Source organism: Macaca nemestrina, chromosome 2 (assembly GCF_043159975.1).
Source record: "Macaca nemestrina isolate mMacNem1 chromosome 2, mMacNem.hap1, whole genome shotgun sequence".
Classification (NCBI taxonomy): domain Eukaryota; kingdom Metazoa; phylum Chordata; class Mammalia; order Primates; family Cercopithecidae; genus Macaca; species Macaca nemestrina.
The window spans coordinates 160,114,714-160,141,068 of NC_092126.1; the positions used below are offsets into that span (position 1 = coordinate 160,114,714).

Consider the following 26,355-nt stretch of genomic DNA (forward strand, 5'->3'; position numbering starts at 1 on the left):
AAGCACAAACCAATGTGGGGCTTGGACTTCCAGGTAAAGCAAGTGCAGGCTCGGTGCTGCTCACAAGCTTTTGCTTCTTCCACTTCAGTAGAGCAAGTGTTCATTAGAACCTTCCCTTTTGAGCTCAGTTCCCCGGAATCCTGTCTTGTCACATCCTTGTTCCCCCATTATGTGGCCTATGGTGAGTATGAAGGAAGGAGGAATGGATTAAAGTTGGAAAAGCAGGGGGAGAGAGGGAACGCATTTGTTATCTATTGCCGTGTAACAAATTACCCTGAAACTTAGCAGCTTGAGACGTTTATCATCTCCCAGCTGGGAATTTGGAAGCAGCTTGGCTGGATGATTTTGAAGTTTCAGTCAGGATGTTGGCAGGGGCTGCAGTCTCGGAGGCTTGACTGACACTGGAGGACCCGCTTCCAAGGCTCACTCCCGTGACTGTGGCAGGAGGCTTAGCTCCTCACTGGCTGCTGGCAGGAGGCCTCAGCTCCTCACTGGCTGTTGGTGGGAGGACTCAGTTCCTTGCCTTGTGGACCTCTCCGTGGGGCTGCTTGAGTGTCTTTACGGCATGGCAGCTGGCTTCCCCAGAGCTAGTGATCGAAGAGGGAGCCCAGGTCGGAGCTTGCAGTGTCTTTTAAGACCTACCCTTGGAAGCCATACACCATCACTTCCGACTTTGTTAGAAGTGAGTCACTAAGTACAGTCCATACTCAAGAGGAGGTAAATTCAGTTCCACCTCTTGGAGAGAAGAATTTGCAGACATTTTAAAACTGCCACAAGGAGGTTACCTTTCCCCATTACTTTTTTCTCTCCTTTTCAAGGTCTTGCTAGGTTACGTGGGCAGGTCAGCTCCATAAGGGACACTGCTACATGTCCAGGCCTAGAACAGTGGTGAGCCCATAGTCCACGTTGGACTAATGAATAATCTAATGAATAATCTAATGAATAATCATATTCATTAGATGAGTATGATTCAGAAGTGCTCTTTTACCTGGAAAATGCTCTGTCTCTTAAAATCCTATGCCAGCCCTGGATTGAGGGAGACAGAATGCCTTCTGTGGGTCCTGGGGTTCGTGTAAGCATCAAAGAAGAGCATTTGTCTGCACCTAACCTACAAATAGGAGGCCGTACCACATCCTGAGGATGGTTAGACCTGTCATGGCCCGGGTGCCTGACCACTTTGCAAGGGGCTTTCTCTCCTGTACTTTATCATCTCCCCATACTGAGCCCATCATGTTCACAGCTCTGAGCTACAAATAGGCTCTAGAGCTAAATGCCAAGGCTACTGCAACACCCAATATGTACCCCATCCCCTTAGGTCCTTTGTGACCATGTGCTTTATACCTGTATCAGTTATCTTTTGCTGCAAAACAAACCACCCCAATACTTAATAACTATTAAAAATAGCTACTTTTTTAAAAAGCAGTTTTATTATTTCTTAAGAGTCTTTGGATCTCCTATAAAGTTCTGCTGATTTAGGCAAGGCTAATCTCAGCTGAGCTCAATGACATGCCTGTTGCAGTCAGCTGATGGGATGCTTGCAGGCTGCTGGTCACCCTACTGTTATTAGCAGTCCACTCAGAACGCATCAACTGCCTTTGCCTTATGCTTGAACTAGTTATTATTACCAGGAAGGCCACTCTGCCTCCAAAGTGGGGAGAAGGTACACGCTTACTCCCTAGGTCAGTACAAAGAATGGAAACCGGTGATGTGTAAAAATACCTGCTGATGATCTTGTCTGTATGGAAGGAGAAGCACTTTGAGATAATACTTACGTTACTCAAGCCAGACATCCTAGAGGAGATGAGCTTGTTTTGGGATTTTGATGGAAAAGGAGGGCTGAGTCTTGGCAAATGTGATAAGGCTTAGCTGTTGAGTAGGCCGAGCAAGAAAGGGTGGGGTGGAGGCAGAGCCAAGCAAAGGGCTGTGGGAAGTTTGCCAGGCCAGAGAGGAGGCGTGCACCAGGAGGTCGGCAGGCAGACTGTCTGGGGCCAGCTGGGGACAGTCATAAAATTTAGACTATCCCAGCTGGAAGGGGCCTCAGAAGTTATCTAACCTCATCATCATTTAATAATGGGGGAAACTGAGATCTCAGGGTTATGGATTTGCTCGTGGCCACCCAAAGGCAAGTAACAGAGCCCAAGTTCAAACCCTCATCTTTTGACTGAAATCAGATGCTCTTCCATTCCTTATGGCTCTGCATGGAGAGTTTCTCCCAAGTGCACAGGGAACTGGAAGGACCTGGGAAACCACACGAGAGCCTCCACCTGTGCAGCCTTTGCCTCTTTTTCTTCCCCGAAGTCCAACCTCTTCATTCCTTTCAGAGGCCGCTGCCCTGGCCTTGACTTTGTCCCCACCTAAGAAGAAGCAAGTCCGTGGAGAGTTTCCTAAGCGTACGTGGCAGGCCTGCCAGAGACCTCGCTCCTTCAGCGACTTGGACCCAGGGCAGGGTGCCTTTCGAGGGGAACGATTGGATGGCTGGGAGGAAGCCAGGGGTCTGGTGTGCAGGGGCAGAGGGCTGGGCAGATCCTGCCTGTCCCTGCTAGGTTTGTGAGGCAAGTATGGGTGGGTAGTTTCTGCCTCTCTTCCCTTCCTAGCTCTTGTCTTCTGAACCAAAAGGGAAATGACAAAACGTCAGCTCAAAATTCCAGCTGGAATACTTGAAACACTTGATACTTGCCAGGAAATTCGTTTTTTTTGTTTTTTTGTTTTTTTTCCGAGACGGAGTCTCGCTCTGTCGCCCAGGCTGGAGTGCAGTGGTACAATCTTGACTCATTGCAAGCTCCGCCTCCTGGGTTCACGCCATTCTCCTGCCTCAGCCTCCCGAGTAGCTGGGACTACAGGCGCCGGCCACCACGCCCGGCTAATTTTTTGTATTTTTAGTAGAGACAGGGTTTCACCGTGTTAGCCAGGATGGTCTTGATCTCCTGATCTCATGATCCGCCTGCCTCGGCCTCCCAAAGTGCTGGGATTACAGGTGTGAGCCACCGCGCTTGGTCGAAATTAGTTCTTTAAACTGATTTTTCCATATAAAACCCATCCAAGAGGTAGACGATTCAGGGTGGGACAGGATCCAAGGCTTTGTAACCAGAGTGGGACTCTTATTCAGGGCTTCGTTAGCAGAGGCGAAAGGACTCTGTTTGTCTGTGAAAGTTTCAGTATGTAGGATGACAGCCCTGTATGCTCTGTGGCAGCTCCTGGGATGCGGCCTCATCTTCAGCCCCAGCCCTGATTTTGTAACGGGGTGTGTGCAGTTGTCGAAGATGGCCCCAAGACCCTGTTCCAGCAGCTTAGGTGATCTGATGTGTGGGTCCCACGCAGGAGGCCACTATGAACTTTGTAGGCTGCAAATGAACCCACGGTTTGTCTTTAAGGCCCAGCAGAGATTTCAGTGTATGGCTGTAGGAATGGTTACCACCAGATCACCCCACCACCGGATGTTCCCCTTAATGGGTCAGCCTTGGTATCCCAAGTCCTCCACCTTCCTCTGACCCCTTAGCCTGCTGGGTGCCACAGGGCAAGGCCTGGGGCTGGACTGGGCAGGAGCCCTTGAGAGGCTTATCTGAGTCTGTGCTCCCCAGCTTGAGCACAGGTCATGGGAAGTGACAGAAGCCCTTACCTGCTTCCCCCGTGGGGAGAGTCGGCTTCCTCCAGCTTGGGGCACAGGGCTGGCCACTGCCAAAGCCTCAGAGGAGTCCAGCTGGGGTAAAGCAGCCATCTGGGCAGCATCTGCTCCTGATGTTTACATCTGGGCTGTGTTCTACTGGTGACAGGAGAAACTCTGCTGAGGAGATGCTGAAAGGACTGCCAGGCAGACACAGCCCTCGGACATCTCATCTTCCTGCTCCATGTCAACCCAAGCACCCACAAGGCTGTGCTTAAAAATAGGAAAAGAGTGGCCTGACCCTGGCCAGCAGCCTGGCAGAAGCAGGGTGACTTCACATGGTTATTCTACAAGCTCACCCAAAGCCCATAAGCCTTTTTGAGTGTTGAGAACTCGGGGCACACTGAGAACCTCTTAGTCTTCCTAGGGCCTGGCACCCATGAGGTTTCTAACCACTGTTTGTTGAGCAAAAGAACACCTTGAACTCAAAATTCTCCAGACTTGGGACTCCCTGCCCTTGAGTCTGTGCCCTCTGAGAGCCTGAGTATTGAGGAGGGTGGCTGGGAGGCTATGGGATGCATGGCCAGGGAGGAGAGAAGAGTGAAAGAGCTAAGGCAGCCAGGAAGGTACCTGCACCAGCACTGCCTGGGACAGCACGAGGGCACTGGGGAAACGGACAAAGGAGAGGAGCCCAGCAGGCAAGAGGAGGGCTGGAGGATAGCAACGATTGGCTTCTCCTTGTTTCAAATGGGTGCCAGCACCAAACGGTGAGCGGTGCCCCAGAGCCCCTGAGAATCCTGTGCTAGGCCATGGGCTGCCAGTGTCCCTCCACTGGGAGGGAGGCCTTGTAGAGTGAGGTGGAGACCCACAAACACCAGCAGAATGCACAAGAACGCGTGCTCAGATGCCTGTCTGGGTGGATGTAACTCACATGTGCACATATTCCCAAACATGGACCTCCAGGTGCAGGTGCCCACCAGCTAGACCAGTATATGTGTGCATCATGTGTATGACTGATATCTACATATGCGCATGGACACACACATGTCCCAGACCAGATTTGTACTGATAAGCAGAGTAGGGTGGGGTGCAAACGTCATAGGGTCACAGTTCCTAACCCCTGCCTCCACTAGCAAGCTCTGTGAGTTTAGGCAAATAACTTAACCTTGACCTTTAGTATTATTATTTTTTAATGGAAATGAGGTCTTGCTATGTTGCCGAAGCTGGTGTCAAACTTGCCAGGTCAAGCAATCCTCCCACTTCAGCCTCCCAAAGTGCTGGGATTATAGGCGTGAACCACTGTGCCTGGACTACTTTACCTTTATAAGCCTCATTTTTCTTACCTTATAAAAACAGTGCTGACTCTAATCTCACAGAGCTGTTCTGAGATTAAATGAGATGGCTCATGTAAAGAATCTGTCACAGAGCTTGGCACATCTGCTATTGGGTCTGAGTGCTAGTGAGACGGCCACATCCAGGGGCATGAGTGGGAGCACTGTTGTCAGAGACCCTGAGGGTCCCACCCCAGAGCCCCCTTTCCTTATCTTTAAATTGGGCATGGCAGTACTCTATACCTCTCTGGCATGCTGTGGGTATCAAGAAAGAACTGTGTGTGGGTGTCATGAAAGCTAGAGGGTGCTGTATGAAATGCAGTTGTTATAACCATCACTAGTCTTCTCTGGCTCACAGACCTGCCCTCACCACTTCCCCTAGCCTGAGCAGAACCTTCTTGGCCGGTCAAAGCTCAGAAATGCCAGCAGGTGGCAGCCTTATGGGGTTAGAGGGACAATCTGCTGCAAATGCACTGCACTGCAGCCAGGCAGGGTACAGCCCCTCCCCTGAGCAGAGGGCCTGAGCCTCTGTGCACCAGCAGGAGACTGAGTAGGTTTATGGACACGAAAAAACCTGAGCCCTCCCCACCTGAAGGAAGAAGAGAAAGGGCCACTCATATAGGAGAACACTTGTTGGGTTTTTAACACAAAAAGTTCTGATCTGAGAGCATTATCAATGAGTGGGGGTGGAGGGTGCTTCCATTCCTGGGAAGGAGAGGGAAAGGAACTACCTCTGTGTTAAGGGATCATGGAGTCAGAGTCAAGGTCACTGGGCAGGCCCACCACCAGGGCCTATCTGTCTAGACCCAGCTGCTCTATCACAGTCCCCAGCAGGGTTAGCCTTTCTCCTTCCCCTTTTATTGGTTGAGTGACTGATTGATTGAATGATTACATTATATACTTACAGAAAAGTATTCCTACTTCTGGATGCCTGCCTTAGCTGTTGTCCAGAGATTCTGTTTTTCTTCTTCTTTTTAAATAAGAGCTGAGAAAATAAAGGGTGACCACAGAGTGAGAGGGTCCTGCCCTAAATCTAAGGCTGGGGTGAATGTCACAGCCAAGCCGTCGACTTCCATCTTCCCTGGTGGCCAGCAGCCTGTGATCAAGTCCACACTGAACAGGCCCTTTGCCCAGAGGGCCTCTTGATCTTTATTGATCTTTGGAATTCCTCAGGAACCGGGTTGGTGAATGCAGTTGCCAGGTGTCACTGATGCTACAGAACAGCCCTGCCGGAGCCCTTCCACGGTGAGTGCCCCCAAGAGCTGCCTCACCAGGCCATGCCCCCATCCCCACCATCCTCCAGGCCCCAGCAGCCCCCGCCCAGCAGCCCTAGATTGTTTGTGTCCTGCAGTTGAGGCTGCCAAAGCCAGAAGGGAGAGCCTGGAAGGCGAATGAGGGAGGGAGAGCAGGGGAAGGAGGGAGGGATTTTTTTTTTTTTTTCACACACCCTTATAAGGCTACTGAAGTCATTACCGATGTAATAAACCAACTAAGCAAGCGAGCGCCTCTCACCAATGTTCCCATCTATAAACACAGCCTGGCTGGCCTTCCCCCTCCCCTCCCGCTCCCCTCTACCCTCCCACCCTCAGGGATTTGCTCTCCCCTGACGTTTCTTTCTTACCCAGCCCCTTTTCCTCCTGCTACTTTCCTTTCTTCCTTCACTGGTTGCAGGGGGAGGGAGCCTGCCAGCTGTGAGGGCCTCTGTGGTGGAGGAGTTGGTGCTGATGGTGGTGGTAGTGACCGCTATGGGACCCTGAGGCCTGGCTGGCCAGCAAGAGGGCAGGGTTGGCCAGAGGAGGAAGACAGCGAGGACGTGCGAGGGGTGCTGAAGAGGCGCGTGGAGACGAGGCAGCACACCGAGGAGGCGATCCGCCAGCAGGAGGTGGAGCAGCTGGACTTCCGAGACCTCCTGGGGAAGAAGGTGAGTACCAAGACCCTATCGGAAGACGACCTGAAGGAGATCCCAGCCGAGCAGATGGATTTCCGTGCCAACCTGCAGCGGCAAGTGAAGCCAAAGACTGTGTCCGAGGAAGAGAGGAAGGTGCACAGCCCCCAGCAGGTCGATTTCCGCTCTGTCCTGGCCAAGAAGGGGACTCCCAAGACCCCTGTGCCTGAGAAGGTGCCACCACCGAAACCTGCCACCCCGGATTTTCGCTCAGTGCTGGGTGGCAAGAAGAAATTACCAGCGGAGAATGGTAGCAGCAGTGCTGAGACCCTGAATGCCAAGGCCGTGGAAAGTTCCAAGCCCCTGAGCAATGCACAGCCTTCAGGGCCCTTGAAACCCATGGGCAACGCCAAGCCTGCTGAGACCCTGAAGCCCATGGGCAACGCCAAGCCTGCTGAGACCCTGAAGCCCATGGGCAACACCAAGCCTGCTGAGACCCTGAAATCCGCTAGCAAAGAAGAACTCAAGAAAGATGTTAAGAATGATGTGAATTGCACGAGAGGCCATGCAGGGACCACAGATAATGAAAAAAGATCAGAGAGCCAGGGGACAGCCCCAGTCTTCAAGGAGAAGCTGCAAGATGTTCGTGTGGCAGAGGGCGAGAAGCTGCTGCTCCAGTGCCAGGTGTCTTCTGACCCCCCAGCCACCATCACCTGGACACTGAATGGAAAGACCCTCAAGACCACCAAGTTCATCGTCCTCTCCCAGGAAGGTAAATGAGCGTGGGGGTTGGGGAAGAAGGGGCCTCTGTACCAGGGCCACTGCTAGCTCATGGAGCCTTGGTCTTGCTGACCCCTGTCAGCAGCCCATAGCCTGGGTAGGAGGGCCGCACCCCTGTTTCCTACTCACTCAAGGATAGGTCCCCGCTCAGGGACCTTGGGTACGTGCACCAAGGCTGGGGCTAAGGGCTGGGATGCTGGTCCTTGTGGCACATGCCCACATCTCGGCACCCATCTGGCAGAGCCCTCTCATGGCACCGCCACCTGTGGCTCCCCCGAGGAGACCTGAGCCTGAGTTGATTCCCAGCTCCAGCATGGACAGGGCTCTGTTCACAGGCTTGGAGGTGGGGGACACGGAGGCTGGAGCCAGCAAGAAGCTCTGAGTAAAGAGCTATTTAGAGCAGCGTCTTAGGTTTGGGGAAGGGTGTGCAGTGACCAGGTGGCACGGAGCTCTGAGTTGGGGTCAAGAATAACTTAAGTCTTGATAGCATTATGGGTTTGAAAGGATCTGTCAGGAAAGCCAAAATCCCAAAACAGCCCCTACAGCACACACTCACGGTCAGACAGAGCTGCTCGCTTCCTAATTTGGATGAGACTTTTGTTTGCTGGTATTTCACATTCTTGGGTGGTGGGGAGAGGAGGGGGGCCCCAAAGCCTTCCATCTGTGTGGACTTTTGGGGTCTGGAGTTTTCAGAGGGGCCAGTTTATACTTGGAGAAGAGATGGGGGTGACACAGGAGTATTTTCTCTGGACCCTCAATTTGGTTTGAAGTGCTTTTGTAAATCCCAAGTCTAGGTGGGAGCTCCAAGGCCAGCTGACCTCCACACCCCATTCTGGCAGCCAGCGTAGGGATAGGTTGCCAGCACGGAACAGAGTCCTGCCTGAGCTGATGCTGGTGGCTCTGGCCAGAGCCCGGTGTTTTGTTAAGGAGAAAGCTTACAAAGAAGCTCCTGGGAAGTGACATTTCACCCTTGAGGGGCAGAGGGCAGCCACAGAAGAGGCCGGAGTGGACAGGTCCTGTCAAATCTGAGTCAGCTGAGATGTCAGAGTGCTCTCCCCATGGGCTGCTCCCCTCCTTGTCCCCTGGCAGCACCCTCCCCATACCCTCCCTCACCTTCTGATGCTGCCTGCCTTCCCCTCACAAGCAGAATGGAGCATTCGAAGATCACAGAATCCCTCTCAGCCCCCAGTAAGGGTCTGTCTTCCCTCTATATCTGGAACAGCACACCTGGAGCAGCTGAGCATGCTGAATCTCAGTGCTGAAGGAGTGAAGAGAACACTGGCTGGCAGAGAGAAAAGTGTGTTATTTTCTGCTAATGTGTTGACGCAGTAACTTTTCCATGTGGATGTCCTCAGATTGGCAGGGTCCTCCAGAAGTCATCTCCTCCATCCCCCACCTCTGCTGGCTCAGCCCCCCTCCCCTGAGGCATGGGGGATTATTGGGCTGGGGTGACACGTCCAGAGGAGTGGACACCACAGCCTGTCCTGCTGCCCTTGTGGGGCTCTCCCACTTGGAAAGTCCTTGGTAAAACTGATTGGAAACCCTGACTGGGAGCATTTCCCCGGTCGCCCTATGGTGATCTCTCTGGGCAGGATGCAGGGTGTCATCCACCATCCTCAGGACAAGGTTGGGGCTGTCGCCTGGCTGTCTGATCTTTTTTCATTATCTGTGGTCCCCGTATGGGCTCCCTTGCAGTTCACATCATTCTTAACATATTTCTTGAGTTCTTCTTTGCTAGCGAATTTTAAGTTCTCATCAGGCTTGGCGTTGCCCATGGGCTTCAGGGTCTCAGCAGGCTTGGCGTTGGGAGGTTTGTGGCTGCTCCAGACTCAGGGAAACTGAGGTTAAGTCAGCTGGGGACAGCTGCTCTCGGGCTTGCATGGGGTTTAAACCCAGAGCCATCAACAGCAACTTACAAACAATTCACTTAACTAAGTGTTGTAAGGCAGACCCCAGGCCTGGTCTCAGAAACCCTTCTGAGCCATTAGCCACTGTTTTCTTGCACCCTGAGTGCCTGCAGTATGTTTTCCCTGCTGGTCCCTGAGTGGTAAAGACCCTAGAGATCCTAGCCACTCCAGCTTCCCTTCCCATGGAAACCATCCCAGAGGGAACAATTCAGATCCAGAGCAGCAGCAGAAGAAATGATCCAAGGAGGGCTGCACACGGAGAGGAGAGAGACCAGGAGAGGTAGGAAGGGATTCCAGAGAGAGCCCCAAATCAAACTGCAAGACATCTTCTAAATATTTTTAAATTGTGTTTAAAGAATAGCTGACATCTGTTGAACACTACGTGCTAGACACTATCTTAGGCCTTTTACACTTTTCACTCATTGAATCCTCCCAACTATGACTGTACTGTCCACCTAACAGGGAAGTTATGTACCTTGCCCAATGCAAGGTGCTGGGGGTAACAGACCTGGGATTTGAACTCAGGTGGCCGAGTTCCCGTGCCTAGACCACTATGCTATATGACCTCTTAGTTAATTCCTATTATTTTGTCAGGATACTGGTGGCAGCTGAGAATTTGCCTATCAACAGAAAACACTAATGACTATTTACTCCTCGGTTTTGTTAACAGTTGTCCGAAGTTTGAAACACTGATGGTGCCCCCAGCCTTGCCAGGTTTCTAGTATTTTCCCTGCAGTGGTGGAAGCAGACCTTGAAGTGGGCCTGTCTTGCTTCAATACAGGAGAGTGCATTGTCTCAAAAAATCACCCCCACCCTCTGTCCCTTCACTCACCAAGACTTCAAGAGCCCGGTGTTTTGTTAAGGAGAAAGCTTATCTTAAAGCCTTGTCTATAGGTCACCACTTGAGCAGGTCCCTCCGCAGGGAGTAGGGCATTCTGAGAGGTGGAGTGGGTCTTTTCTCAATAGATCTGGAAAGAGAAGACACACTCATAGTGATAAAATTGTTAGAGCCAAGTGCTGACAAGTGCTTTGAGTGTGTCGGGAGGAGCTGCTGGAAGTGGGAAGAGAGGGAGCTGAGTGCTGGACTTTGATCTAAGCCCTGAAGGCAGGCCAGAGGGGATGGGCTTCGGGGTGAGGGGGGAGGGTGGCCCACAGCAGCAGAGGCATCCTGCTAACAGCTTGTTCTGGGCTGGAGAGGACGACATGGCCCCAGTTTCATCCTATATCCTGCCAAGGAATTCCAGTCTAAAGGCAGTAAGGAGTCATGCGAGATTTTGGAATGAGGAGCACTGTACATGAATCTCAGTTTAGGGGTTTTGGTGGACTCTGTGCCCAAAAGGCAAGTATAGAGCCTACTGAAGTGGTCGGGAGGAAGACGGTGAAGCCTAGACTAGCATAGTAGCCACAACTACAGACAGGGAGTGACCAGTTCAAGAAGCAAGGATAGAAGTAATGGCACCTGTTGCCTGGCTTGGAAGGGCAGAATGGGGGTGGGGGTAGGTGAAGAAGATAAAGGAATGGAAGACCACTAAGTGTGGGTGTCTGAGTGGCTGGGGTCTCAGTGGTGGTGTCAGTGGGAATAAGGAAGCCGGTGGTTGGAGGAGATTTATAGGGGAAGGTGAAGGAATGGCTCCACTGGCCTCCCGTCCTGCGTCCTTCACGCTCAGCTCAGCACCTGCCCTGCCCCTGGCTTCCTGACTTGGAGCCCTTTTTGCTCCGCTGCACTGATCCCCATCCTGTCAGCTCTGCTACAAACAAGATTCACTTCCTCCAGGATGCCTTCCTGTTGTCACCCACCTTTGGCCACAAGAGACTCTTGCACTGTCCCGTCCCCATCAACCTGTGTATCTGCTTACACTGACTGCTAGTGGACATGCTGTTTTTAGGTTTCAGGGGACTTCTCTGATGTCTGTAGCTTAGATAGGGTTCATAGCCCACAGACCCCCCCAAACAAGATTACAGCACCCCATTTAGTTCACTCCCTTTCATGCTGAGAAGAGCAGAAGAGATCTGACGGCCTGGGCTGGAGTTGACCCCTAGTTGATTTGTGGCAGGACACAGACATGTGGAGGTATCCTTCCTCTTCCTGCACCCCTAGAACTGTAGGGCTGATGGGGTTCACAGCTACCACCAGCTGGGCCTGCCCTCTGCCCCCAAGTCTTTCCCCAGCCCTTCCGGGACATGCCTGTGCTGAGGGGTGGGAGGCCGATGGTCCCCTGAGCTGAGGGGAGCTCTGTGGTGGCCTGAGAAGGGCTTTATCTTTATGCTTTGTTTCCTGTCTCCGGGCCAGGCTCCTCCTCCTGGCGAAACACTTGTCCCAGTCTAACAATGAGGATTCATTTTAGTTGCTGTTGTGAATAGGTAATTCATTTGTAATTGCCTTCAGGGTAGAATTTTGCAAAGGCTTTTTAAAAACCCATGTAAGTTCATCCTACGAAAAATTGGTTTATGCAGCATCTACTATGAGCAAGGCATTATTCTAGCCCCCTTTGTTGTGTGCATAACCCACTTGAAGAACTCTGAATTTTCTTTTTTCAGAAACCATATATTATCTTTTTCAGTAGTAAGTTATATTTGACTGTTTGTGATCTTTTCTTACATAGATCCTACTAGATCACCTGCTACAGAAACACGCCTTTATCCTTCTCAGAATGACAAATATGTTTTACTGTGACTGCATTCCAGGCTCAAGAAAAACACTGGTGACAGACAGGGTCACTCCCCTCCGAGAGCTGGTGTGGGAGACAGGCATGCGAGTCGGCAATGGCCTTGTGAGCCGTGCTTTGACATGGATGAGCTCAGAGTTGGGAGCACAGAAGAGGTCCACCTAGGCCTGGGTGACTGGGGGAACAAGGAGGACACCATGCCTGCAGGGGTGACCTGGAGATGAGTGGTACCATCTGGGCTTGCCAGGTGGGCTGGGTAGGCTGATGGAGGCAGTCCTATAGCAGAACCTCCAGGAAGCTACCTCCCTCCATCCACATCCCCTTCCTCCCCTCTGCCCTCAACTCAGAAAAGGAGAGAGCTAGGAGAGCTTCAGACCCAGGAGCACTTACTCCACGACAGCCCTGAGGGGCTCTCCCAGGCAGAGCTCTGCAGTGGTGCTGACCTTTCCCATCCCCCTCATCTCCCTCTCAAAATTCCCCACCAGGCTGAGGCTTCTCAAAAAAAAACCTCTGGGAAACAGCTTTTCTTCTGGAGGTCAAGAATGAACTGTCCCACAGGAAATACCAGATTCTTCATCTGGGGTAGCCAAGCCTGCAAGCCTACCAGGGGGGCCTCCCCAAGCCCATGCACATGGCCAGGGGTCCAGGCTCTGGGCAGGTTGGAAAAGCTGCCTGCCCCATGCCTTGACCTGGGAGAGGAGGCGGGGGCCAGGTCCACATGCCCCCTACTCTCTGTGTACTGTCTTTGCAGCTTGTATCATTTTGACTTAGGGCTCAAGGCAGCTGAGGGACTGAAACTGAAAGAAAATCAAGGATTTGAACAGGATGTGCGTTGGGGGTGGTATATCTGTTCCCAAAGCCTTAGCCCCACCCTGACTTGAGGGAAAATTTCCAGACGGGATTGGTCTCTGCTAAGCCTCTGAGCCCCTCTAGTTGGGGCTAGAGGTCATCTTGGCATCCTCCTGCCCACCCAGATGAATGGAAAGTTCTCTCTCCAGGACATAGTTATCCTCATTCCCCACTCCTGTGCCTCACAATTCTTACTCTTATGACAGACTTCCTAAAATTCCAGCCTAAATCCTCTCCATTACAGTTTCTACAAATTCTGTCTCCTAACCACAAAGGGAAGAAAACAGAGTGAAGCCTTCCCAGGGGTTGGGGTCTATATAAGGGTATAAGAGGTTGGGAGTAGGGTGCAGATCAGCCCTCTTGCCACAGGTGGTTTATAGGATGAAGGTTTCTCTGTTAAAACATTACCCAGGTGGCAAGGAGTAAAGGGCAATATTACACCCTTACTTCCTCCTCCAGCCTTAGTGAGGTTTTCTGAGCAGAACTGATGTCATCTTTCCTCTTTCTAATCTCCTTGTATTTGCTGGTCAAGTCTGTGCATTTGTGTAATGGGGGGCAGGGACAGTAGTTGGTATCCACCCAGAATGCACCCAGCTCTTCCTTCCCAATGCCAGCAGCTTGTGGGACATGAGATGGCAGCTCCAGGTGGCAGAGTGTACGTGGCCCTGGCTCTGTCCTCTTGTGTGATGTCTGCTGCCCTGACAACAGGGGCAGCTTTGAGCAGGATGCCCTGCTATTCACTTGCTTGTGCATCTGAAAGCAAGAACTGGGAACTGCCGCCCTTCTGCCTGGCCCAGCAAGCCTCTTTCCACACCCTGGGGAACCTCCTCAAGGTTCTCACAGAGGAGAAGTAACCAGCCCTGGATGAGAGAGCTGGCAGGGGCCAGGACCAGACCCCAGATTCCTGTGTGTGCCTAGCTGACACCTCCTTCCCCAAACCAGGCCAGAAGATGGTGCTGGGAGTGAAGGCAGGCCCAGGGGAGAGTCCATGGAGAAGGAAGGCCATCCCCACTTCTCTCTGGGGCAACCAGAAGACCCAACTCTGAAGGGAGGCAGCCCCAGAGGGCCCCTCTGCAGGCCCAGTGCCCTTCATTGGCCGTGGTTCTCCAGCTCAGACACCCTTCCTAAAAAGTCAGCTCCTGGGGCCCTGGCTGTAGTCACCACCTCCCAACAAATCTTCCCACAGGCCAGTGCCCCTCCTGGACAAGTGCTCCTCGCCTCCTCCACCCACTTCTTTGCTCAAAGCTCCCTTTTCCAGAATGCAGTCACAGCATCACTACTGTAAACAGAGTGGGACCCCCTCACCTGTCACTGTTCCTAACAGGTCTGTAACCCTGTGTCGGACTCCTTTTCTCTCTTGGTGACGACCAGGGGGCAGGGCCTGTGTACCTCTCCTTCTATTGTATTGGATGGTCTCCAAAGGCAGAGGCTATTTCTTTACCTTCTTTTGCAGCTTTCATTATGTCCCCACAAGAGGATTCTTTGGAGTAGGGGAGGAGGTATCAGGAAGGAACGGATTTAGGGATCAGTTATTTTGGACATGGGTTATAAGCAGAAAGTGCCCTGGCTTTGGTGAGGAGTAGGGGATTGGTTCCCACAAGGCCTCTGGCTTCTGGGCTCCCAGAGGCTGCCCGTGTGACTAACACTCACCTGCTGTGCTCCAGATGCCAGGGCAGGTACTATGACCACACCTGGTTCACTCAACAATTCTTCCTCCCCAGGCTCACTCTGCTCCGTCTCCATCGAGAAGGCACTGCCTGAGGACAGAGGCTTGTACAAGTGTGTAGCCAAGAATGATGCTGGCCAGGCTGAGTGCTCCTGCCAAGTCACCGTGGACGGTAGGTCATGCCCACCCATCACCACTACCCATACACGGGGGTTCCATTTCTCAGCCCCTCCCTTCCCTACCATGCCTTGCCTGTGAGACAGAACTGCCCCCAACACTACCCTCCCTGCCCAAAGGCATTCATTTTGGATGTCAACCTATCTTTTGCCAAGAGAAAAAGAGACAGGAAGGAAAGTGGCAGCTCTACTTGATCACCTACATGGCCTCTTTCTTCACCCCTCCCTTGGCCATCCTGTTCCCCTCCCCGTCCTGACCCCCACACCCAGAACCTTCTGAGCTGGGAAGCTGGGGCACTGGGCAGTAGAAAAGACACACCCACAGGAAAATGACTACAGAGTATTTTACAAAAGCCACACAACAAACAAGTGTCCGAGCTGGCAGGACGGACCCAGCAGGGTCAGCCGTGAGGAGGAGGGAGCAGAGCGGGGCCCATGTGGGAGACTTCATAGAGGAGGTGAGTTGGGACTAAGTCTCTGGATGGAGAGGACAGGCAGCCTCTGCCAAAACCAAACAGTAATAATAATAATAATAATACTGCAGAGGGAGGTGGGAGGACACGTCGGGGAGACAGCAGGCCTGCCAGGTCTTAGTGGAGTTTCTGTGTTAGGAAGAGGCAGTGCCAAGCTGCAAGGAACTGGGCTTTGTCCTAGGGAAATGCCAAAAGTGCATTCGTGACTCTTTTTTCTCTCCTTCCTGAGGAGTGTAGAATTGGAGCCTGAGAAGTAGGACGAACCTCGTGATGATTTAGTCAAGGAAATGCAATGGAGGGGTGGGTGTTTCCTGGCGCATTTAGGGCTGAGCCAGGACCAGAACCCCATCCCAAGACTCACAACCCAGTATCATTTCTTTGTATTTGGCACTTACCTGGAAATGTCTCAAAAAGTAGTCTTGGGGAAATAGTTTCTTGCCCTTGAAATGTCTGATTAATAACCATCAGAGACACATCAAAAGCTAGTGTCCAAATAAGGCATCTTGAAGCCCAGCTTGCTTGTTCTTCTCCCTCCTGGGTGTGATCAGTTGAGTTCTGAAGTCCTAGTGTGTCTCACTGCCATTCCACACCATGTAGAGCCCGTGTCCTCATTCTGGACTTTACAGTCGGTTTCCTGATCACAAAGCTGAGCTCTATGGAACATGATGAATAGGAGAGAGGTGGAAAAGAATGTCTTTTTTGTAAAAACACAATGGCAGCACGAATTAATTGTTAATAGCCGAAAGGTAAGCTGAACTCATCTAATACTGTGTACTTCTCCTTGGAGATTGTGCGTGTATGTGCTAGAGGGGCTCTGAGTCTAAGGAAGCAGACTCAATGGGTCCAAGTTTATGGTCAATTCAGAGGGGGCGTGGGACACATGTTTTGAAGTTCTGCACAGGGGATGCTATGGCTGATGACTCCTGTGTGGGAGTCTGTCCTCACCCAGACTGTCACCCACTCAGATCACAGTCCTGCTTCTTTCTGTACAGGTGCTGCATTAGTAAAGTATAGCGTTTCTGGGAACTTGATCCTTGAAAGCCCACTTCTAATACCCCTCTGCTCAGTTGGGACTCAGCTAGTGAAGGAAGTTCCTGAGCTAGTGAAGGAGGTTATCGGCTTTTGGAACCTCTTTAGGTCCTATTTGCATGGCTACCTGAAGGCAGGAGAGCAATTCATTCTCCTTATCTGTAAAATGTCAGCACCTTTTCCAGATCTGTTTTCAAGATGAAATTTCCTTTTCCCCTGCTGAATACACTTGGGAATTCTTTTTTTTTTTTTTTTTAAGGTTTGGGAAATTCATTCTGCAACTTAAAGGGCTTTGTTTGCCCAGAGTCTGCTGGCAGATTCCCTTGTCCGCTCCGCTAATCTTGATGACCATCATTATTTATCCCTAATTCCTTCAAACGCAGAGTTTGGCCTCCAGCTGCAAATTGGGAGCTAGGTCTTGGAAGAAGAGCTAGAAAAGTGATAGGAGGGAGCCCAGCTGAGATAAGAGGACCGACTCTCAGTCCATTGGGTTTGGTTTTGTTGACAGAAAGGATAAGGCCAGCCTCTTCCCCCTGCTCTTCTTTCCTTGTTGCTATACTTGCAGATATATTAGCGTCCTGTGTGCTGGGTGGGCATTCGCCCACATTTAGCTTTATTTTTTCATCAAGAGCCTCTCTAGGAAAGTGGTAAAGGACTGTGGTCGCCTTGACGGCTCCCCTGTCGCCTTTCTATCGTCTGGTGCTCCACCCCACTGGCTAGGCTAGGTCTCCTGCCCTCATTCTGTCCCCTCATCCCCTCAGCTCTCCCTGTTCCCCAAGGCATCAATCATACTTGACTTGGGGATCCCAATGGGTTTGTGCATCCCCTGAAATTACAGGCAAAATGTTGCGTTATGTGGGTTGGAGCATCTTTCTGAAGAAAGGGGTCCGTAGTTTTTAGTCAAATTCTTAAAAGGAGTCATGAATCAGAATACATTGAAGAACTACTTGCCCTTAGGAGCAACAGTGACTGAATTTTCAAGCCCAGCCATTGTTTGGGCTCTTCCAGCATGTCTCCAGCTGCAACTGCCCACCCGACCTCTGCACAGAACTAGGCCTTCATCCCTCTTATGGGGCAATGAGGTCCATCTCCACTAGGCGATGGGACTACAGCTGGTGCTGACTTCAGACTGGCTTCCTCAGCCACTCAGCAGGGCTGGCCTGGCCCCTGAAAGTCACTATCACTCACTCATCCTGTGCCAAACACCATCGAGACCATACATCTGAGGCCAACATATCTTTCAAAATCTCATAAAAATGAGGCAAATGGGGCTCATTGGCCAGTCCGCATTACCCACACTACTGATTGCCTCATATCTTAAAGATAAGGGATGTCACCTTTATAACACAGCACAGCTGGCTATTTTAATCATGTGTTTGGGTCTTTTTCCTAAGAGAAAGGGTGTTTATGTACTTTCTTGATTATGGTCATATCACCCTTCCTTCTGAACTCAGCAGAAGACAAGGGTTAACTTGTGCCACATAGAAGGGAGCTAGAACCTAGAGTAAATGTGGACTTGCCCGAAAACTCGTCCGGGAGGAGAACAAGCTGACCTTCAATGCCTGCCCTGGCCAGAGACTGTTGTGCACTTTGCATTTTTAGTCTGTGCAACAGCTGAGCAGGGTGTCTCTCTCAGTGAGCAAACCAAGGCTTACCAAGGGTCAGCTGCCTTCCGGGCCCCACAGACAGCAGGCGTAGATCCAGTGTTGGGGCTCCACCCTGCACGGTGAATTACAACATGAAATATCCTGGCAGGACTCAGTGTCTGGCTCAGAAACCTGCCCCTTTCCACAGCCTGGTGCAGCCTCCCTGGACAGTGAATTACCACGACGGGGCCCGCTCCCAGAGTGATCCAGACCTTCCTGAGTAACAGCCCTCCCTGCGGGGAGGTCCTTCTGCACATGGGACTCAGAAACCCCTTTACTCTCGTTCCAACCCAGATGAGCAGTGAGGAAACTAAGTCCTTCCTAGGCCAGAATCCCATGAGAGGAGTCAAAAGGCACCTTAGCCCCTCACTGGCTCATCCAGTCGTTCTCAACTCAGGCCTCCTGTCCCCAGCCACCCTGGCTAGGGCACCCAGCTTTTGGTACCAGTGAGACCAGGGCTTTGTGACTACAGAGGGTCATGCATGATTGTGATAGGGAGGGACACTCCAGTGGGTACTCATGCCCTCACTCAGTCATTCAACAAGTATCTGAGTGCCCACTCTTTGCCAGGCACTGCCGTAGGAGCTGGTTTTAACACAGTAAATGAAGTCGGAGAAGTTCCAGCTCTTGGGACTTTTCTAGTGGGAGAGAGGCAGTAATGCAGGTGAACAGCTGTGTCATATCCTCAGGTAATGTCACCAGCTATGGAGAAAGCAAAGCAAGGTAATGGGGAAGGGAGTACCATTTTTGGACGGGGTGGTCGCTGAGGCCCCTCTGAGGAAGGAACATTTGAACAGAGACTGAAGGAAGCCAGGGAAGGAAGAGGGACAAGGTGACAACGAGAGCATAGCCCTGAGCTGAGGACACTGTGCTTGAGGCATTTCAGGATGAGGCAGGAGGCCAGGGTGGTGGAGCCATGAGCAAGGGGCAGGATGGTAGGAAGTGAGGTTGAGGAGGACTGTGGACCAGATCCAGGCAGTGTTGGCTATGACCAAAAAAAATGAGATTTTATTCTAAGTGTGATGGGCCAACACTGGACATTTATGAAGGATCACTCATGTCCATGTGATGACCAGACCCAGGATGAGTCAGAGGGAAAGCAGGGAGCACAATCGGGGGTTGCCACAACAGGGGCGGGAAGTGATCAGATTCATAACCTCTTTGGCTATAGAGCTGATAGGAGCTGCTGATGAGCTGGGTATGGAAAGAGAGAGAGAGAGAAGTCAAAGATGACTCTTAGTTTTCATGGGGGGAGTGAAGATCAATGGTGGGGTGGGGGGGAGGGCACGATCAAGAGTTTAGTGCATGTGAAGTTTAAGATGCCCATTTGACCTCTCAAGCAGTCCTGTCACATAGGCAGGTGTTTAGATGAATCTGAAGTTGAGGGGGAGGTCAGGGTTGGAGGCAGGCTATGGGGAGCCATCCACACACAGAGGCCATTCACTGCCCTGGGGTTGAATGAGGTCCCTGGAGAGTACAGAGGTGAAGATAAGAAGAGGGAGAGAGAGAGAGGCAGGGGCAGGACAGGGGCCTGCGAAGAAGACTAAGAAGGAAGTACTCCAGTGATATGGGAAGAAACCCAGGAGATGGGGGTGTCCTAGAAACCAAATGATAAGAACTTCAAAAAGGAAGGAATGATCAAGATTAATGTTCCAGGCCGGGTGTGGTGGCTCATGCCTGTAATACCAACATTTTGAGAGGCAGGTGAATTGCTTGAGCCAGGAGTTCAATACCAGCCTGGGCTACATGGTGAAACCCTGTCTCTACAAAAAATACAAAAGTTGGCTGTCTGCTGTGGGGCATGCCTGTAGTCCCAGCTACTCAGGAGGCTGAGCCAGGAGGAAGCTTGAGCATGGGAGGTTGAGGCTACAGTGAGCCAACATGGAACCACTGCACTCCAGCCTGGGGGACAGAGGGAGACCCTGTCTGAACAAAAGGAAGGAAGGAAGGAAGGGAAGGAAGGGAAGGAAAGAAAGAAAGAAAAGAAAGAAAAGAAAGAAAAACATGTCAGGTGCTGCTGCCAAATAAAGATGAGCCTGAGCATTGGCTATTGGGTTTGGCAACATTGAGGTCATTGGTGACCTTGCAGGAGGGCTTCAGGGGAATGATAGTAACAACAGCCTCATCCTAGGCATACAGAGACTGAGTCACCTGTTCAAGGTCACCCTAAGTAGCAGAGTGGGAAGTTAAATCCAAGCCTCGTTTCCTAACCACTGTGGTCCACTGTTACCTTGGCACCTGGGCACTTCTGATTATTGCTTAGCTGATTTTGACCCACCCCTCCTTTGTTGACCTTGGCCCTGCCATATTACTAAGTCTGCTCCCACCCCCACATTTATTCTTTTTTTTTTTTTTTTTTTTTTTTTTGAGACAGAGTTTTGCTCTTTTTGCCCAGACTGGAGTGCAGTAGTGCAATCTCGGCTCACTGCAACCTCTGTCTCCTGGATTCAAGCCATTCTGCTGCCTCAGCCTCCCAAGTAGCTGAGATTACAGGCACCCGCCACCACGCCCTGCTAATTTTTGTATTTTTAGTAGAGAAGGGGTTTCATCATATTGGCCAGGCTGATCTCGAACTCCTGACCTCAGGTGATCCACCGACCTCAGCCTCCCGAAGTGCTGGGATTACAGGCATGAGCTACCGCGCCTGGCCCAGGTTTTTTTGTTTTGTTTTGTTTTGTTTTGTTTTGTTTTGTTTTTGAGACGGAGTCTCACGCTGTTGCCCAGGCTGGAGTGCAGTGGCGCGATCTCGGCTCACTGCAAGCTCCGCCTCCCGGGTTCCCGCCATTCTCCTGCCTCAGCCTCCTGAGTAGCTGGGACTACAGGCGCCCACCACCGCGCCCGGCTAATTTTTTGTATTTTTAGTAGAGACGGGGTTTCACTGTGGTCTCGATCTCCTGACCTTGTGATCCACCCGCCTCGGCCTCCCAAAGTGCTGGGATTACAGGCTTGAGCCACCGCGCCCGGCCGACCAGGTTTATTCTTTAAATCATCACAGACAACTAACAGGTATTATGTGGAACTAAATATAATTGCTGTTTTTGTAGGTCAAAAACACTTCAATACTGGTGAATGGTATAGTTCAACCTGATCTGATGGTATAGATCAACACAAAGCACTTAGCACCGTGCATACATGGAGTCAGTACCCAGTAAATGTCAGCCATCACCTTCTGACTTGGTCACACCTCCCTCACTCTTCTCTTGAGGTGATGTTATTTCCGTTTTCCTTGTGAGGAAGCTCAGACTCAGAAAAGTTCAGGAACTTGCCCAGGGACTCACAGCTCCTAAGCAGCAGAGCCAGAAAGAAGCGCGAGCATCCTGATCTCTCCTCCTTAATATGCTAGCACACTGCTTGCACTCAGTCAGAGAGAGAGGCCAGCAAGGAGGGATGAGCCAACCCAGGGAGAAGCTGAAGCCCAGCCCCTCTGCCCTGCCCCACTGGGGGCCCCTAGAAGCTGGACCCCTCCAAGAAGCTTCCCAAGACCTCACGCCCCCTGCATGGGGTCAAAGTTCAGGGAACCAACCTCTTGAGGGAGACAAAAAAAAAAAAAATGCTGCCCAGACAGCTTGAGTCCAGAGCCCAGGAGTGGAAGGGGTGAGGCATTATCCATAGAAGGACACGTTTTCCCCTCCATGTAGAGGCCCCCCACTTCCCCACACCTCCATCTTCCTTCCCCACACTTCTTTGGAGACACAAGCTAAGGACTTCAGCCTTAGGGGCCTAGATCTAGCAATGGAGTTTAATTTCATCACAAAATGATTAAAATAGAAAATATAAGCTGCTCTTAAACTTACATTACTATTATTTTTATCCCCTGGGCAGTCATGTGAGCACAAAGCTGGTTTTGATTAGGCACATGGCCCTTCCAGCCCACTCCTTGCTGCAGTTGGCATGGAGGTCTGCTGGCTCTGCATCCCTGGCAGGGCCCTGTGGTGCATGCACAGCCCCACCATGATGACACTTTAGGTGGAGTGCGGTCACCTCCTGGGCTCCGAGTCTGGGGTGTGCCTCGTTTGAAAGGGGGACTTGAGCCCCTTTCCTCATGGCCAGATGGAAAGATAAAGTGCTGCAGGAACTTCTGAAAATAAGACTCAAAGCACATTACAGGGTAGTGTACTGACACGTCCAGTGAAACCCCAGCACCCTAGAGCCGAGGACGGAGGCAGCGGCAGATGGGGCAGGGCAGGGAGGGCTTTCCGAAGGTGGAAAATTTTAAAGCTGACTCAGAAGTAGGTAAGGGAATGTGGCTATCAAGGGGAATTAATTCATAGGTAAGTGATCATTTTCTTTTTTTTTTTTTTTTCATTTTTTGGAGACAGGGTCTCACTCTGTTATCCATGCTGGAGTACAGTGGCATGATCACTGCAGCCTCAAGCTCTGTGGGCTCAGGTGATCCTCCTACCTCAGCCTCCCAAGCAGCTAAGGACTACAAGCACATGCCACAGTGCCCGGCTAATTTTTGTAATTTTTATAGAGATGGGGTTTCATCATGTTGCCCAGGCTGGTCTTGAACTTCTGGGTCCAAGTGATTCGCCTGCCTTGGCCTCCCAAAGTCTTGGGACTACAGGCGTGAGCCACCACACCCGGCTGATAAACGATCATTTCCTGCTTTCCAAAACACTGTTGCATGTGTTCTCTCCTTTGGGCTTTGGAACACCATGAGGTAGAGAAAAAAAGTGATTCCCTTGTACAGATGTGGAAACAGAGACATGGGACAGTTTAAATTATTTCTCCAAGTTCCCAAGATTGCTGATGACAAAGCCAAAGCTAGAGCTGTTCTCTCTTGGTCTCTACCGTGGTGATGCTTGGAAGTAAAGCCCAACACAACCACATGAGGACAGAAGGAGTCTCAGTCCCTGCTGCCCTTCTTTCAGGAACCCAGGAAAACTGGGCCTCTTATCCTTTGCTTTCTTGTGCCTCAGCTTACTCATCAGTTAAAAAAGCAAACCCGATCCTTCTCCCTCCTCTATGCTGCAAGACTCACCAGGAGAATGAGTGCTGAAGCCAAGGAGTGCAGAACTGCATACATACTCTGCCCTGTACTCCTGTTCCTTAAGAAGGGCCAGGTGCGGTTGCTCACGCCAGTAATCCCAGCACTTTGGGAGGCCGAGGCAGGCAGATCACCTGAGGCCAGGAGTTTAAGACCAGCCTGGCCAACATGGCGAAACCCCATCTCTACCGAAAATACAAAAAATTAGCCAGGCGTGCTAGTGCACGCCTGTAATCCCAGCTACTCAGGAGGCTGAGGCACGAGAATCACTTGAACCTGGGAGGCAGAGGTTGCAGTGAGCCGAGATCATGCCACTGCACTCCAGCCTGAGCGACAGAGTGAGATTCCATTTCAAAAAAAAGGGCCAAACAAACGAAACAATTACTGGGTACACCTTTCTTTACATTGTCATCGGCGACGGTTAGAAATGCTGGTCTTCAAGGAAGGGAAGAAGGGAGAGCCCCGGACAAGGGAAGCTTAGACTGACTCCATGCCCCTGGTTTATGGCACCCTCATCCCCAGATATCAAGGGGAAGCACTGCCAGGTTTTTCTGCCTCTTGGAATAGTCCTGGAGCCACTCCCTGTGCACTCCCTGTGCTTGAGGAGAGACGAGGAGTTTTCTGTTGGCCAAGTATCAGTCATCCATGGAGCTTCTGGGTCATACCATGCCCAGACCCCAACCCAGACCAATGAAACCAGGACCTGTGAGGTGAGATACCCTGGCACAGGTGCTTCTAACATACAGCTGAGGCTGAGATCCACCGAGGCTGACAAATAACTATGTCCAGAGGATTTTTCTGTAGCTGAGAATGACCGTGATCCTTGGGGAAAATGTCCAGTGTAAGAAAATGAAATCATCCCTGCCCTACGGCTTTCTGCTTCTCTGTGTCCCCATGGAATTGGCGTGCTGGGTTGCAGGCAGCCTTCTGAGGAACTTGAGAGTGTCCACTCCAGATAGCAGGGAACCCTGATGTGCCATCTGGGGCTTTTTTGCCCGTATGGGAGGTGGCAGGAGTCCGGCTTGCAGTGGGAAGTGGAGGCGAGGAAGTGTTTTGGTGTCAAGGGCTACTTGAAAGGGTTGCTTTGGCTGTCTGCTCCCCCGCACACCCTGTCATGTACTGCTAAGAAGTCCCACTTAAAGCCCCTAATGGTGCATGCAGGACTTTCCGCTGTCTTTGGTGGGGGATTGCCGCCACAGCCCCTGGAGGCCTGTCTGCTTCTGAGCTGCCATGAGCCTGCGACACCCGCACAGGGCCTCCTCCCTGGATTGCCTGGAACAGAGAGGAGGCAGGCACTAGGCTGGGAAGGAAGCCTGTGGGGTGGTGATGAGCGGAGGGACTCGTGGGCAGATCCATGTTCTGGGGAAGGCGAGGAGCCTAAATGCCTCCCAGAAGGAGAAATGCATCCAGAGGCAGCTCAGAGTCCACTTGCTGGGAGGAGGATGTCCCCAGCCCCCAGTTCTGCTCCCTGTGCCCACCCCTCAGAGCCCCAGGAGCCCAGTCTAGGCAAGATCAGCCCTGACTACCAGTCCTGGAGGCGGATGTGAGAGGGCTCTTCCTCCCCAGCCAAGCCTCAGGAATGTGGTGAAGCCTCCGCTGGAAAGTCCCCCCACCCACCCCCGCCCCCACTGAGCTTCCTCTCCTCAGGAGCAGGAAAAGAACGCCCAGGGAGAGGGCTCCAAGGGTGAGACTGTCTCTCAGTGCCGTCCCCAAAGAGCGCTCCTTGTGGGGGAAGGAAGGCCAGTGAACGTGCTGGGGCCCAGTGATAGCTGCTCAACCAGCTCCTCCTTATCCCATTTCCCGGGTGGTTTCCCCACAGTGTCCTGGGGGCCGGTGAGGGCCTTCCCACCCAGCCCAGCCAGCCAAGTGATGTTTCCCTGCTTGCTCTCCATGAGGGAGGGTTTCCTCTGGCAGAGGGAGTGTGGAGCAGAGCCCAAGGGCAGGCACCGCCCAGCATCTTTAGGTCCGCCCAGCAGGCAGCTGTGCCCAGCTTCACTGGGCCTGTTGGGGGAGGGCTAGCAGAGGCCCCACAGTGGGGCCTAGACCCTGTCTCAGAGGGGAGGTGTGCTGGCTGCCTGCTCAAAGACCTCCGTTTGGTTTGTCACTGCAAAGTTTGGTCTGCAGAAGAAAGTCAGAGAAATCAGAAGCTGTGTGCCAGCTCTAGTCCATGAGCCCAAGAGCAGGGACCCTGTCCCCTCCTCCCCCTATTGGAGAGACAGCCTTTTGGAGACCCAGGATGTCTAGCAGGAGGGAGACAAGGCCTGATGGAGGAGAAAGCCGGGAGGGTGAGCAAGGGGTGACCGTGCCCCGACTCTGCCAGCAATGGCATTCCTGGGGGATCATCCCAAGCTCCCAGGGCAGCCTGTGCGCTCATCTTGCCAAGGTGACGGTGCTGTCTTCACCGCATTAATCAGGCCCAGGGCAGTGGACGGCCCTTCTTTGGTGCTCTCATGGAGGGTGAAGGAGATTGCCTGGACGCAGGCGCTGTTCTGTCCAGCAGGCACAAAGGGCCCTCAGAGTTGGGGGAGGAGTTTGGTCGAGGTGGGATTTTGACCGAGAGGCCCCCTCTGCTCAGTTCTTCAGTGGCTGCAGACTAACGCTGGTTGTTACCTGTTTCGTTCCAGATGCCCCGGCCAGTGAGAACACCAAGGCCCCAGAGATGAAATCCCGGAGGCCCAAGAGCTCTCTTCCTCCCGTGCTAGGAACTGAGAGTGAGTACTCGCCCAGCTTCACCAGGCAGAGGCAGGGGCAGGGACTGAGGGCAGCCTCAGAGCCCCCACTTCCTGGTCACTCACTCTTGCCCAACCAAGCTCCTGGAAGTCTGATGTCCGCCCACACCCCGAAGTGCCCAATAACAGAACCAGTTCCTTCCTTCGTGCCTTCTCTGGCACCTCTCTCCATGGGACACCTTTCTGGCAAACTCCTCTGAAAAGTCCCTCATCCCTGAATTCTTCCTCACCTCAGCTCCCAGAGTCAACACCTGGCTCCTCCACTCCCTCCTTCCCAGTGTCACGGAGACGTGTCTGGGTCTCATCCTCCCTCCTCCATTGTACAGAGTCTGTTCAAGCGATTACCTTTCAGAATGACACATGCTGTGCCTTGCTCATGGAAGGCAAATCGCGGTGTGGTATAAGAAGCCGAGAGAGAAAGGAGACTCTCCGTGACCATAGACAGCTACCTTCCTCTTTTTGGATCTCAGCTTCCCCAGAGCCCACACATCCATTAGGCACCATGCGTAGGGTCCACAATGCTTTTACAGGCCTGCCAAATGCTGTAATAGCTTATAAAATTAGAAGAAAAAAGTGAACTTTTAAGTCAAAGACAATGTTTTAATTCATAACATGAATATATTCATC

The 26,355-nt window shown here is 52.0% G+C and overlaps 1 protein-coding gene and 2 long non-coding RNA genes across 11 annotated transcripts in view; 1 reads left to right on the plus strand and 2 right to left on the minus strand.

Annotated features, from left to right (window-relative positions):
* LOC105470265 (myosin light chain kinase) overlaps window positions 1-26,355 on the plus strand; it is a 272,694-nt gene that overhangs the window by 179,257 nt on the left and 67,082 nt on the right. For 6 of the 8 annotated variants that reach the window (XM_071092340.1, XM_011722063.2, XM_011722065.3 and 3 more), the window contains 4 exons: window positions 6,106-6,177; window positions 6,604-7,589; window positions 14,741-14,857; window positions 25,624-25,710. In XM_071092340.1, coding sequence (XP_070948441.1) covers window positions 6,106-6,177; window positions 6,604-7,589; window positions 14,741-14,857; window positions 25,624-25,710 — 1,262 coding nt within the window. Of the gene's footprint in view, window positions 1-6,105; window positions 6,178-6,603; window positions 7,590-14,740; window positions 14,858-15,257; window positions 15,320-18,569; window positions 18,699-25,623; window positions 25,711-26,355 lie in introns of those variants that run through there. The other 2 variants (XM_024789271.2, XM_011722068.3) reach the window with 2 other exon arrangements.
* LOC139362040 (uncharacterized) lies at window positions 1,706-6,684 on the minus strand. Of its 2 annotated transcripts, none has more exons than XR_011620311.1 (4): window positions 6,554-6,684; window positions 5,838-5,917; window positions 3,617-3,757; window positions 1,706-3,341 (listed from the first exon to the last, which is right to left on the minus strand). It is a non-coding gene; the product is annotated as an uncharacterized lncRNA (long non-coding RNA). The 2 variants fall into 2 exon arrangements; XR_011620312.1 differs by having other exon boundaries at window positions 3,617-3,760.
* On the minus strand, window positions 8,715-14,799 carry LOC139362041 (uncharacterized). Its single transcript, XR_011620313.1, has 3 exons — window positions 14,670-14,799; window positions 10,337-10,472; window positions 8,715-8,879 (listed from the first exon to the last, which is right to left on the minus strand). It is a non-coding gene; the product is annotated as an uncharacterized lncRNA (long non-coding RNA).